Genomic DNA, 14,610 nt, shown 5'->3' with positions numbered 1-14,610 from the left:
TCCATTTCATATGTATAGCAGGCACTAAAATGGTATAAAAAATAGTTTTCTATTTTTGTTTCTTCTTTGAAGATCCCCTGAAAGGTGATACTGAGATTCTCAAGAAGGAACAATTTGCTAAACACAAGGATGGAGTTTATAAAGCCACCAGTCTGAGGCAGAAATGCCTATTTTCATATTTGGCACCTGTGTTGTGTACTTGATGGCAATCTATAAATATTTACATACTGCAAAAGTGAGCGAGTTACTGTGGTAGCTGTTGCTGTTTCTTGCTTTGACAGGAGTGAGGCGACTCTCCGCCTCTGAGTTCAGTCGCAAACTATACACGCTAGCACAGAGCTTTATGTGTGCAGCTTCTGAAGCTGCCATTTTGTTATCTCAGAAGGAGTGTTCACATCCCCTCTGTTTTTTTGTTCTTGCAAGTTTATGCTTTACAGCATTAACTGATAGTTGGGAAGGAGCATTTCTGCTCATCATTTCTTTTCAGCATCAGTGTGTCAACAGGTTTTTTTTGTTTGAGCTGCATATGTGTTGTAAGATTTTCATTAGGACCTGTTTCATACAGAGCGAGACCTCTGCTGTGTCACAGTTTGTTTCATAAGAAGAGCTCTAAGGGTCCCATGTAAGATAGTGTTGTGACAAGTATTATACAAAGGGAAGTCAAGGCAGGGAAGGGGTATTCTGGATTTGAGGAAGATGGGTGTGCTACTTGTTACCCACTCCATTTCTCTACTGTAGAGCTGGGACACTCAATAGCCTGTAGAGCTGTCTGCTGCTGTTGTTGGCTGGAGAAGGTCATCCAGCTCATGAGGGAGCAGATCCTATTAATGCACCAGCTCTGGAAGAAAGGGAGCTGAAATTCTGCATTTGATGTGTGATGTGGCTGGCGTGGTGGTCAGTGAACACTTCCTGCATGTCATTAGATGCCATATATGAATATGATACTCTAACAGGCAGTATAACAGCTGGATGAGCTCTCTTGCATAGTAATAGTATTGTTTTAAAGCATGTGCCAGATGTAGAGGCTTATTGCCCACAGGCACTGGTCTGTACAGCTGCTAATATCAGCTTTCTACTTGCTTATTCTGTCAAGCACATTTTTTTCTCCTTCTCGCTTCTCAGATGTTATCCACTTCAACAAACTGGCTCCTTTGTACTCTTGATGGCCTGTCATTGCACTTGCAGTCCCAGTTAAGCAACAGTTAAATCTGCCCACCTTCCGTTCCTGTAATCTCTAGGTTTATTTCTGTGATGTGTCACACCCACAGAAATCTTCCCTGAGCTGATCAGAAAAATCGCTTGCTGCTTCTGGGATGTTCATAACATACAAATTGTTGGATGGACCATGAGGTTAACAGGAGATAGGTGCTGATTAGAGGTTCCAAATTAAAATCCTGACAAGCTGGAGCTGCTGCATTGCACCTGTTGTGCTGTTTATGCTGCTGCTGTTGCAGCTGCTGCCTCTGTCCCTCCTGTGTTCCTCAATGCAAAGTCTGCATCTCTTAAGGAGCTGAGTTTCTGGAGAACTTAACTGTGAGGTCTTTGGAAGAGCAAATTGTCTTCCTGTCGTATAGCAACTACCAATGGTATTAAGCCCATCAGGCCCTTGGAGTGTTACTGCTGTACATTTAATAAATAATAAACCAAATACATGTTAGGGGAATCCAGATGGTTTAAAGTTTCTGTTGCTTACTGTGGGAAATTCAGGATTATCTGCTGGATATCAGTTTTGGGACGTGTGCAGAGAGATTTACATTTGCACTTAAGAAGACAGTTAACTTGCACTAAAGGATGAGAGTTTCTTTAAGCATATTGTTCTCACTACAGTGCTTAAGCCAAAAGCATTTCAGAAGCATTTAATCATTAAAAGTTTAGCTGGTCTCTATTTCTTATACTAGCCTTAAAAATCCTCACAGTTTCTAGCATTGCCTGTGTTCCACAGGAAAGATTAAGTATATTAGCATAGAAAAAACTTGTACCATGTTTATGGATTTATTTTGAACCCACTTGTCATCAAGTGAGTCTAATATTCCCACCTGGCACAGTAAGGCTAGCAAACAAGAACTTTTTTTAAACACCTCTAAAAGCTGTCAGATCTTCTTTTGGTGAGTATTATACATCTTTTTAAAAAACACACTCCCTGTCCAACTTAGTGGCAGTCTAAATAGAACAAGAACAAACCAGAAGGGGTGGGAAAGAGAGGACAAACATTTATATTTTTAAACAAGAATCAATAGGTGGGTTTGGTATATTTTTCAGGATTAGGTTTGTGGTTACTTCTTATTGTGTGTTTTTTGTTTCTCACAGGTAGATAGTTTTGTCCTGAGATATGCCTTTGTTTAGAACCAGTTCAGTGCCCTCAGAGAGCAGTGAGGTTTCCAGGCAAAAATGAATTTAATCTAGTCCTTCTTTTGAGGAAAATGTAGCAGAAAAGGAACAGAGTAACAGGCATACAGCAGATCACATGCTGAGAACATCATATTCTGGGAAGAGAGCTAACATGAAACGAGTATGAAGGCAGGATGTTGCTGCAAGACTGTTTAGTGCTAATAAACCTTTAGCTGGATTAATGTGTCTAGTTCTCAGTACTGCAGGTCATAAAGGATGAGAGAGTCTAGAAAATGCAAAGAGGAGTGAGGAGAAAGATCAGACTCCTAGAAAAAAGGCAGGAAAGGGCTGGATAAGTGGATGATGTTTCTTACAGTAAAGAAGACAAGATGGGATACGTGATGAGTCGTCAAAGAAGTAAAAGGTTGCTCTACACAGGAGAGGAACAAACTTGTCTATTTCCATTGCAAGTGGGACAGAGAGTACTAAGTTTAATTGTGGCAGAGGAAATCTAGATTGGTTAGTTAAAAAAGTATTCCTTTCTAATATTAAGAGTAGTCAAGCACTCAAACAGATTGCTAAGGGAGGTTGTGGAGTCCCCAGCATGAACATTCTTTTTAAATAATAGTTTGGATAAGTAGTGACACGTATTGATTCAACCATGGAAGAAGGTTTGGTGACTTCCCAAGGTTTCCTCAATCTTTTTTTCTAGATGTCTTAAAAAAAAAAAAGGTGTTAAAGTAATGCAGGGATCTCCTCGAAAAATAGCAAGAATTTACAGTGTGGCTTTGCAAGAATATAATAGTTTACATCCGTTCTGTTTTCTTTCACATATGAAATATTTTGATAGTAATGTAAGATGTATTCTGAGTTGAACTGTTGAACTGTGTATTATCCGGGGTTTTTTGGTAACCACTTTATTATAAAGATGGTATGTATAAAAAGAAACTTGTATTAAAATAAGAAAAGGCCTGCATTCAGGCAGCTATGAGCTTTGTAATTTCTCCAATAGTTCAAAAACATCTTTGATGTTTTTATATTTTAAGCTGAAACAGTATCGCTTTGGTGGCAGCCCAGACCATCATATGTGAGTTAAAAGTTTATAAATATGAAAATAATTTGAGATTTCAAAAAAGTGCTACGTTTATTTTAAGTGGCAAAGTTATTACAATTGAAATCTGTCATTGGCTGAAAAAGCTAACAAAGGCTGAAAAATGCATTTCAAATAAAAACCTTACGCATCTGGTATTGTTTATGTCTCGCAACTGTATTGTACTGGTCATCACTTAGTCCGCATGATCCACGCATGATTGTTCAGGGGCTTTTGTTTGTCTTGATTTATAGATGACTTTGATGAGCTTGTGGTGAGTAACAGTGATGTTGTACTCAAAAATATTGCTGAAGATTTGCGGAACCATTTACCCATCGAGGCAATGTTTGATTCGGAACATCAAGCTGTCCAGAAAGTAAGCTAATGTTATGGTCTCCTTTTGCTGAACCACATCATTTATCTGGGGACTGTTGCTGATTTCAGTTTTAATAGTAGTTCCTAATAGAGAATGAGTGCTGGGTTGAAGTATAGGAAGTCTCAGTTTGGTTCTCAGGTCTGGTGCTGCATGAATGTGTGACCCTGAGAAAGTTGCTTCATATTTCTTGATACTTTGTTCATAAGTTGTTTGGCATAGCTTCTTTCTGTGTGGTGTGGTACCTGCCACAGTGAATCTTTAACGCTAGCTCCAAAACAACCCCCTTAAAGAAAACAGAAATACAGGACCAGTGTTTGGTTGTTGCCATAATGTGGGCAACAGAAATTGTTTCCAGCTCTTTCCAGCTTCTAATGGCTCAGAAAGAGGTGGGCTGTGAGTGCTGTGGAAAGGGAGAGCACCTTTTCTACTTGAGCTGTCACTATAGGTGGAAAGTTAGCGCATTTCCCAGAAGAGTGGTGTCTGGCTCTTAAATGGGAGAAGTGGATTGGCCACATACCACAAGCCTGAGAGAGGGAGGAAAGAGGAGTAGGAGGATAAAGATTATACCCCTTGAAATTATGAGAAGGCAGACATCCCAAGTGGTATCCTTTTGATTGAAAATGACACCCATGTTCATCAAGGGTGTTTTGAGGCATAAGGCATGGAGATTAAAATATTCAGACAGTTGAAAATAAGAAGCAAAATTGCCCTTTCTGTTAAATTTAAGTTACATTCTCCTCATCAAAGGGGAAGAGAAGAAGCTTCCTTTGCCTTGTACCTCATTTATAGCCAAGCAAGCACTTCAGGAGACAAAATTCACAGCAGGTCTCCTACTAAGCTATCAAAACCAGCTTGTTTTCCTTTGTTGGCTGGCACTTAGTGGTTATTTCAGTGGAATTTGATTATCTAGTTTACCTGCAGGATTTCTGTGGTTTCATTTTGATTTTTAACTTTTCAGTAGCGAAAAACTTAGTTCTCAGGGATGTTGAGAAAGGTAGGATGGTGGGACAATTAGGAACAGTGTGAGATTAAGACACTTGGTTATGCCTTTCTTAGGTTTTGTTCATTTTTTCAGATACATCAGCATCCACTGCCTATGATTCATGTTGATGCATTCCTTTATGATGATGATTTTGTTGATTCATTGTGTGAGGAAGGGAAAATGAGTAGGAGCTACTGCACAGAGTGTGGCTCATACAAGACTGCATCTTTAGGTAAGTGCTCTTTTGGGAACGCAAGAAACAAATTCATTTTAACTAAACTGGTTTCTGCAGTGACTCAGCTTGACAGCACAACATCCAGCAGATGAAGGACTTTGTCCAGACTGGTGTAGCACACAGGCTAGAAATATTCCTGTAACCAATAGAAGGAGACGACTCCTACACATGTAAGTTGAATTGATTTGCAGTGTATGAGTGACACTAGTTGCCCACAAAAACTGTGCAGCGAAGAGGCAGGGCTTTGTACCACTGAAAAGGAAGATGCAAGAGGAAGACAATACTGTCCATGCAGTAGCCTCAGTCTCCCCACAGACGCTGAAAACCAGTAGAAAGCACCATCTGTCTTAAAGCTTGTGTGTGGTGTGGCACAGATCAGTGCTGTCACCAGTACAGCACAGACATTGAAGAAAGAATGGTTTTTATGGACAGCATGCCATTGCTTAAAACCTTGGAGCTAAAATTCAAACTACTAATATATTTGCCTATGGAAAGGTTTGCATTATTTGTGTTGAGCCTTGGGTACTGTGTTTCCTTTTTCACATAAATTATTCTAAGTTACTGGGTTTGTATTCTTTAACATATGTCACTGTGCAGAAAAAGGTAATTCAGTTTCATAAAGGATTTCAAAAATTTCCATGTAAGGGAAGGAATCCCCAGACTCGAGACAGACTACTTGGCAGGCTGTCTCCAGTCTGCAAACCCTGGTTTTCCAGGGTCCCCAGCACTAGTTCAGGCAGGAAACCACACAGGTTTTCAGTGATGATAACTCTTCAGATTAATATTTCATTGGTTAATAACACAGTAGATAGTACTGCCCACCCAACACCTTTGTTCTGTTCTTATTTCCCAGAGTTTATTTCGCATTCCTTTTCCCTCATGGAACTGAAGTTTCTTTATCAACATGTACTGCCTGACCTGACAGGAAAGGTAGTGGTTGACGTTGGCTCCAGGCTTGGTGCAGTGCTATTTGCGGTAACTTCCAGCACAGGAATTCATATTTTGTTACTGTGACAAACATTTTCCCTCTTCTCTGACTGCCTACTCTTGTTGCTCCATCTTGGACGGGTCATTTTGAGAGGCACCTCTGATCTGATTTTCTGAACAGTATAAGGTGCTGTTTATTAGCAGTTTCAGCTCTTGTTCTGTTCCTCACAAGAGGGAATATGAATGATCTTTCTTATGGAGAGGAAAAGTCTGTTATCCAACAGAGAAGCATATTGCTGTCACACATGCTGCTCTTTTGCTAGTTCCTGCTCTGTCTCTGCTTCATAAGTAAGTTTATCCTCTCTTGACCACGTCTATACATATAGATTAGTTATGTTAAATTCCTTTATGAAGCTGACAAACGGTTACATTATACAAAGGAAGACTTTGATATTAATTTGTCTCCAAAAACATATTGTCCTGCTCTGAGTTTTAAAATGCACATAAAATACTTCATCGAGAAACTTGAGTGCAATTTTGATTGCTTTTGGCATGGCTGGTACAGCATATGGCCAACAGCAATGCAAAACGCACATTACAACTTTCTTACAAAAGTCAATGGCTGTTTAGGGCTCAATCTTGGAAACACTTGAGCATGTAATTTTACTCATCTGAATAATCGAATTTTGGGACCACTCAAATGAGGAAAGTTACTCCTATTTGTAAATATTTGCAGCGTTGGGTCCTTAAATGGTAACACGTCTGCTATGTTGAATTTATTTTAAAGTAATTCAATTATTGTATTGTTACAGTAGAAGATGGTCTTAAAATAAAGCAAGGGAAATGTTTTTTAAAATAGTTCTCCTTTTTAATTGTGTTCTTGGCTGGTATTGAGGGAGGGGTGACTTCACCAATTGCTTTTCTACTCTACATTGAATGGATTCAGAAAACTTTAATATGGGTATCTCAGAGAATATCTTTAGCACTGTGTTTGCCTCTGCCATTGATGGAAAAGTGTTCAGTAGAGACAATGGCACTTAAAGAAATTTTTCTTCCTTTGGGCCCTGTAGGCTCATGTATTTATACTTTTTTTTTTTTTATTCTAACATCTCCAACGACTTTCCAAAATCTCAGTTGAAAACAGAACCATTATTTTTATCATATTATTAAGGGATAAATTATGTCTTTTTTTTTTTTTTTCATATGTACATGTGTGAAGCACCTGAAAACGGCAGTAATAGAATAAACAGAGGTGCTGACAAAGACTCTGTACCAAAATGTCCCATTATATTGCTCGTGCATTGTTCTCCATTTTCACTCACTCGGAGTATTTTTATGTTTCATGGTTTGTTGTTTTTTTTCTCTTGCTATTTTCTTCCATTCTCCCAAGAAAAAATGTGCAGAGGCTTTTCCTTTCACTATTTTTATAACTTGGTTTGTACTGCTTTTTTCCTTCTTAGACCCTGTTTTGCAATCAAAGTGAAGTTGGAGCTTTTATTTTTGTTATTTGTTATGTCATTTTTGGGTACCTTATTAAAATTCATAAGATGTGTTTCCAAATCAGGGCTCTGAAAAACATGTCATGTTCACTGAAAGACACATCTCAACTTGCTATTTTAAAATGATTTCTAATCTTAACCTGTGTTTTGTTTTTTCCATTTTAACTGGAATTTTTGAACTTGTTATATAGGCATCGCAGTTACTAAATTTCCTTTTCCTAATGTAGGGTTATCTTTATAGCTCAGCATCCCAACTGTGTGGAGTAGAAATAAATGCAGACTTTTGCCAGTTGCAAGAAATGATTATCACAAAATACCAGTTCATCGACAGGATAAAGGTAACTATATGGTTTATTGTGTGTATTTTTAAGCACTGTGTGCTAGGTATTCTGTTTATCTGAATGGCTCGTAAATCAGCATTCTTAAAAGCTTCTGCCTTTGCTTGTTTCGGTCCTAAACAAAGACTTTGGTATTAGGAAAAAAAAAAATCTCATAGCAGAGAGGAAGAGGGAAATTACCAAAATGTGTTAACATGTTGAGTTGCTTAGCAATGGACTTAACCTGCTGGCTCACACAAACCAGGTATATCTTAGCTGTTTCTCCCAGTGAAATCAATTACACTGTCGCCACTAACTTCTGTGCAACCCAGTGTATGAAGAGTTTCTGACAGGAATAACAAAACTAAATGTCTGTATTTCCTTAAGGTTATCAGAAGTTTGTAGGATTTGCAGATTTGCACCTAAGAACATTAAAGGACTTAAGGCTGGTGGTATTTCCTTTCTTGGAATGTCACTGCATATATACCTTCCACAAACAAATGGGTTTCAAACAATGTGGTCTTATTATGGGAACCATTCTTCTAGTCCTGTTATGGAAATAACTGCTACTGTTTTAATGATTAACAAATACATTATTTTTTTTTTCCTTTCTGGGGAATGCCAGTTATTATGTTACTAGCAGAAGTCGATAGGGGTAGAATGCTGACCTGAGTCCTGTGTTGCATGTGTATGCTCTTGAATAGAGTCCCAGAAACTGCTGGGTGTAATAATTTCTTGGGAATTAAAGTAACCAACTTTAAACTGGAAAGAAACAATAAAAGTGAAATATTTAACACAGGAGAAGCAGTATAATTGGGTTGCCCAATTCAGTCACAGTTGCTGCCACTTTATCCATAACCTTTTGTTTTTTGCATATGTTTTGTGTTTGTAACACCTTACTGTGATGAAACTGAAAATGCAGTTAGGAACTCTATCAGGTTAATTTGGTGGAGCTGGAGATCTGTATGCATCCTTTTCAGGCTTGTATATTCTGTAAGCCTTTTTGGTTTTCGTATGCACCTTTTAATTCTGCTGAAGTATTCATTTCAGAGCATAAAGATGAGACAATAGTATGTTTTCAAAGCAGTGCCTGAGGACTTAGCTATTTAAGTCTCAATAGATGCTAATTTAGTCATGTGACTCCTGTTACCACACTGTTTTGAGCACTTCTGTCTTAGATTTTTTTCATCCCCAAATGTATCCTCTTGAACCATACCAGCTTGAAAAATAGTCAATCCTGTTACTGACACTAATTTGTGACACAAATTTGAAGACACCCTTCTTAAATCATGGGGTTTTTTTCAGGATATTCTGATTTTTTTTATTAGAGTATGTCCCAAAGGACAACAAGGTGGAATGATATCTTTAGTGGCTACATTTCTGAGTGAACCTTGTGTTTCTTTGGTCTACATTTGGTTTGTTAAAATACACAGAAAGTTGCTCAGCATCTTTTTCCATTTGAATAAACACTTAGATCCTGGGAGGAAAATAAACAACTCAACAGATGTTAGAAAATTTGAGACCTGAATTCAGAAATTGGCTGTAATAGTGAAAGGCTTGGTGTGTATTCCATTGGAAAGCAGGGCTGTTTTTTGTAAAATCAGTGGCTGCCCCTCTGTTGTGTCAGCATGCAGCCAAGCAGGTCAGGGAACTGGTCCAGATGAAAAAGAACCCAGCAAAAGTATTGTTTGGGCTGGAGCAACACCTGAATCTGGCTCATGCTGCAGCCCCACATGCTTATGTGGTCTGACATTCCCCAACAGGAATGAGGATGTGTTTGGGGAGAATGGGATGCTTAGGTGAGATTAATCAGCATGGTCATCTACTCTGCAGATACAGACCTAAGTTAAGTTTTAAATGTTACTTGAGAAAATATCAATACATGTTCAAAATTTCCTGGTAGTTTAAGTATGTTTCTGAATTGAGGCTTAAAATACGAGGACTGACATTAGTAGGGCATTAAGAAAGTTCTGTGCTAGTCATGACTTCTTGTGCTACAAGAAATCCTCTGATAGAACAGCCTGCCAGTCACTTGTGTTTGGTTTAAAGAACTGTAGTTCTCAAAGATTAAATGCTATGATGCCTAGTGTTTAATGAACAGTAGAGTTTAGGTTTTGTTATTACTGATATTGAAATATTTGGCTATAAGTGCAATTGCTATAATGAATTTTTTGACAGCATGAACTGGAGTCAAACTGTGGCAGCTGATCATTTTTCTGCACTTGAACAAGTTGCAGGGGTGGTAGTATCTGTTTCCTCTGTCAGTCAAACAGCATTCTTCATGTGTTTATTATGAGGAGAAATATATAATTTACCCTCCCAACAAGTAGTGATATATTGTTAAGTGGGCAAAACGTTTTTCAACAAATAAGCATTTTTAATATTCTATACTAACATTCAGCTTTCCTGTCAGAATTAAGATTTCCTTTTTACATCTCTCCAATATTGGAAGGATTTGACAAAATGCAAACTACCAAATCCATCAGATTAGTATATTCTCAGCACAACTTACAAATAGGTCACGCAGGAAAGAAAAGAAGTTGTACAGATTTTTTGCCCATTTCCAACATAGAGAGATGCACTTTCAAAAAAAAAATTGTGGAATGCACATAATATTCAGATTGGCTTTCTCTCCCTTAGGCCTTCAAAAGATGTTCCAATTTATGTTTCTTCTCAGATTTAGGATGTGATGTACTTCTCCGTGTTTAAGAGGAAATCAAACACATCTTGTCAGAGTGTTAATGAGCATCCATATTCTGTCACTATAATCTCACCTGTTTGAAAAGGACGTGGTGTGATAATATCCTTTTTTGGTTGGTGAGGGTGGATGAAATCAAACCAGCTCCTACAATGACTGGAGAGGCAATTGTTTAGTAAGGTAAAGCACCTGCTGTCCTCCAGTGCCACTGAGCATCCTGCCACTTAGTTCATTTCTGTACATCAGTGACCATTTGAGATAAAATATAGGTAAGTGAAATGTAACGGCCATCATCTCCTCTTCTGAGGCACACAGTGTTCTAGACCAAAAGTCAGGTGTAGTTTATTTCACTTAATGTACTGAATTGAGTGTTTTAATTAGAGAAGAAAAATCTGACTTTTATTTTTCATTTTTAAAGCTTATTCTGGTTGCTTAGTTCAGTTTTATCTACTATGAAGCCAGTGGCATAGCCATTTTTGTGACTGGTTCAGAATGGTGGTGGCAGGTGCTGTGTTAGGATGACAGGCTTCATGGTTACTTGAAGGCTGCATTTGTCTATTAAATTAATTTATGCCTTGTGAAACCTTTCTCCTTCAGGTGTTTCACGCAGACATCTGTACTCAGGCTTCCCTTCTTCAGAACGCTGATGTTGTTGTAATGAATAATGTCTTTGAATATTTTCTTGATAGAGAGGAACAGGCCAGGTAAACGATGTGTCCAAACAAGTAATATATTTCTTTGGCAATGGTGTGTAACCTTGTGAGTTATGAAAAACCTTAAGGTTGTGCTTTTTTTAGTCACATGCATGAATTTCATAAGGAAATTGTTTTAAACTGCCTACACTTAATTGTTACACTCAATTGCTAAGGTGTTATGGCAGTTGTTTGTTGATAAGCCCAGTAAACACTGCTGCTTTTTTTTACCCAAACCTGGCCCTGAATCTTTGTGCTGATCTGTTAAAACAGTATCTTGCAATTAAAGGATCTGAAATTACTATAGTAGCATAAAGCTTCATAAGGACGTGGTGGCAAACAAACACATGGCTAAGGTTCTTCTCTTCCAGGTGCAAGACACTCACAGATGAGTTTTTGCTAACCCAGCAGTATCAGTTTAAAATGCAAATAAGTAAACCACCATCCAAAGTTACTGTGCCTTTAGAATGGGCAGTGAAAAAGAAAGGGTACCTGTGCCAACAGTCTAACATTTGCTGCCAGTTTCAGCTTAGGCATGTCCTGCTACCCCTGGTATCACACGGTGATGTCAACTGGGGAGGAACAGAGTGAATGGGTGAAGGGTTCTCGGTGTTCCAAATTGCCAGGAGATTTGTTTGCAGGCAGGTGGCTGAGAATGCATTTGATTCTTCAGGATCTCAGGCATAGTGCTTTAGTGTTGCATTAGTACCAGGAAGATAAATGACATTTGAAGAATGCTGGAAATTAAGTTCTTTTTACTCTGAATTGCCATGCTGTAAGAAATTATCTGACTTGCAAAACCAGAAAAAAAAAGGAATGCTGGGGGCTATATTTAAATACTCCAATGGCTAATGTCTTAAGACAAGCATTTTTTCACAACTGCAATGTATTTAAAGAGCAGCTTGTTAAGCTTTATAAAACTGTGCTCAGAGACTAGGTTTTCTTCAAAAGTTTAGAGGGCTCAAATGTCAATGTTTAATCCTATTCCAAAGTGAAGGTGTTGTAGTACAAAATGACATGCGTGTATCTATCAGAGTTTAAAAGTTACAAAATCTAATAAGACCATATATTCCCTCCATTTTTAATATGAATCTTGATTGGAATCTTGATCTTTGTACAAAGATATTTGCTTAGATACTAACAGTGGTTGATAAGCATGTATAGCAGGTCTTTAAGCTTTGTCTACCTCTGGCCACTAAATTGTAGAAGTGTTAGATTAATTTTATATCAAATATGTTTTTCTCCTAAAAAATTGGTGAACTACTTTTTAATATGTTTCAGAGCCTGGGAATTTATTGCTTATAATGTAAGGAAAAGAGGGTCCTTATTAGTGACAGTTCCAAATCTCAAAGAATCACTCTCAAAGCTCCAGGTAAGTTCTCTCAGCCAGTTTTAGCAAAGACATTTTGTCACTTTCTGTGAAAGTAGCAGTTCTGAGATTAGCTGCTTTCAAGTATTGCTGTGAGGAAGGATATGTACTTTTGAGCATAGATTAGACTCTGTTTCCGGGTTGATCACCAACACATCTTCCAGTACTTTGATCATCCCCACCAGTAAAATGGAAATCCCAGCTTTTATCAATGGGCTTCCTGAATCGTTATAATATCTTATGCATTATTAACAATAACTTGGATGTGAGGTTAAAAAAACCCTACAAAACATTATCAAAGCCATATTAAGATGTACATTTTGTGATAATCATATCCACTTGCATCAGGCCTCTTCCAGATATGGGGTACAATCTCAGAAGTACAGATGTATTTATAAACTTTTAGAAGCAAAATCTTCAAATGTTTTCTCTGTTTTAGCTGTACATTTGCACGTTCTTTCGTAACATGACAAATGTTTTGTTAAACCAGTGGGATAAAGGGACATAGTAAAGAAGGACCATCCCTGAGGATACTCTATGTTCTGACCTGCTGTCAGCATAGAAAGTGACTCATAATACGCCAGAATGAGCTGTCAGAAGTACATATCAGGGAGAAATGCAGTCTCCCAACTAGCCAGGTCATTACCATCAGGTGTGTTGGATCAGTGACATAGCTTTAAATTAAAGTTGGAAACAAACATGATGACAATGCAGCTTTCAAAGATGTTGAATGCCCTGTGCTGCTGCTGTTCCCTGAGTAGTAACCACTTCTGATGGGCCAACCTCTGCCCTGTGCCTTTTCTGCCACAGGTCATTGGTAGCTTACAATTGTTAACGTGTATGATGCCTAGACAAATTATGTGGGATGGCTTTAGTTAGGAAACAAAATGCTGATCACCCATGAACAGGTACTCATAAAGCAGCTTGCCCACCACAGTAATCTGCTTCAGAGAAATTGGATCAGTTGTTGCCTGTATGCTGATGGCTGAAATAGATCCTCAGCCCCAGGAGCAGCAGTGGTGTCATTTGACCTTTTATTTGAGCAGACAGTAGTTACACAGCAGCTGAGAAGCCCTTTGGAGCCTTACTATAATACTCCCTGTACGTAAAACAAGAAATTACCTGTGATTCTTCCATGGTAGTTTGCTGCTCCTCAGTGCTTCCATCAGAATGTTGCCCTCTGATCAGGATGCTTGAGGCTTATACAAATGCATATAGAGAAGCAGTTGTAACAGGGCTAGCAAAATAACTTGACTACTGACAGATAATTTTAAAAAGATTTCTTTATTCTCTCCCATTTAAGTTAAATGTTGTTTACAGAAATTAGTCTGTCTTTGCTGCATAATTTGGAATAACTAATCTCTCTTATTATGTCTTTTTAATTTCATACTGACCTTGAAAACCCTGCTGTAATTCTCAACATCGTGTTAAATTAAGGATCTGTTTTCATCATTTCAGGCAGATATACAGCTCAGCCAATGGGTCGAAGAGGTGCAGCTAAACTATGATGTTTATATGGAAAAGGATGTTGACAAAGAAGCACTTGAACAAATACATTTATACAAGATTCTCTAGTGCCTGAAAAACTTTACTACTATCCATGTAATATCATATATTTTGAGTCTAAAATTAATTTTGATTGATTTGTGTGAATAAATCAGGTCAAAATTATTATTGTGATTGATCTGAGTCATATCTGTGGTTTGTGTGAACAGGTTTTCTTATGGAGAAATTCTGTCTCAACAGAGTATATTGCCTTTTATTAACTATGGGATGTCCTTATGGTTATCCTTTTGCAGAAATGTCAGAAAGAGTGACTACATACTGATGCTAAAAGAATTTTTGTTCAGTAGCATTTTGCACTGCTAATGTTTGCTAAAAACATCAAACCTAAGCATAGCGATTCGTTATTCGTGTGGATGATAATGCATTCAGCATAATGTTACTTAAAAGCTGCAGTACATGAGAATTTGATGGTTTGTTTTGGTATAGAACATTTCATAGAATCATAGAATCATCGAATGGTTTGAGTTGGAAGGGACGTCAAAGATCATCTAGTACCAACCCCCCTGCCATGGGCAGGGACACCTCCCACTA

The 14,610-nt window shown here is 38.0% G+C and overlaps 1 protein-coding gene across 1 annotated transcript; it reads left to right on the top strand.

Annotated features, from left to right (window-relative positions):
• The first annotated feature begins 2,989 nt into the window (after window positions 1-2,989).
• Window positions 2,990-14,171, top strand: LOC104385469. The gene is made up of 8 exons (XM_009993935.1): window positions 2,990-2,999; window positions 3,673-3,794; window positions 4,870-5,008; window positions 5,865-5,941; window positions 7,665-7,775; window positions 11,050-11,156; window positions 12,426-12,516; window positions 13,972-14,171. The coding sequence occupies exons 1-8, from the start codon at window positions 2,990-2,992 to the stop codon at window positions 14,086-14,088; spliced, it is 774 nt and encodes a 257-aa protein (XP_009992237.1). The 3' UTR covers window positions 14,089-14,171.
• The last annotated feature ends 439 nt before the right edge of the window (window positions 14,172-14,610 follow it).

Source organism: Chaetura pelagica, unplaced genomic scaffold (genome assembly GCF_000747805.2).
Source record: "Chaetura pelagica isolate M959 unplaced genomic scaffold, ChaPel_1.0 scaffold11, whole genome shotgun sequence".
NCBI lineage: Eukaryota > Metazoa > Chordata > Aves > Apodiformes > Apodidae > Chaetura > Chaetura pelagica.
The sequence above is the reverse complement of the archived record's forward strand: the minus strand, read 5'-3'. Positions and strand labels throughout refer to the sequence as shown.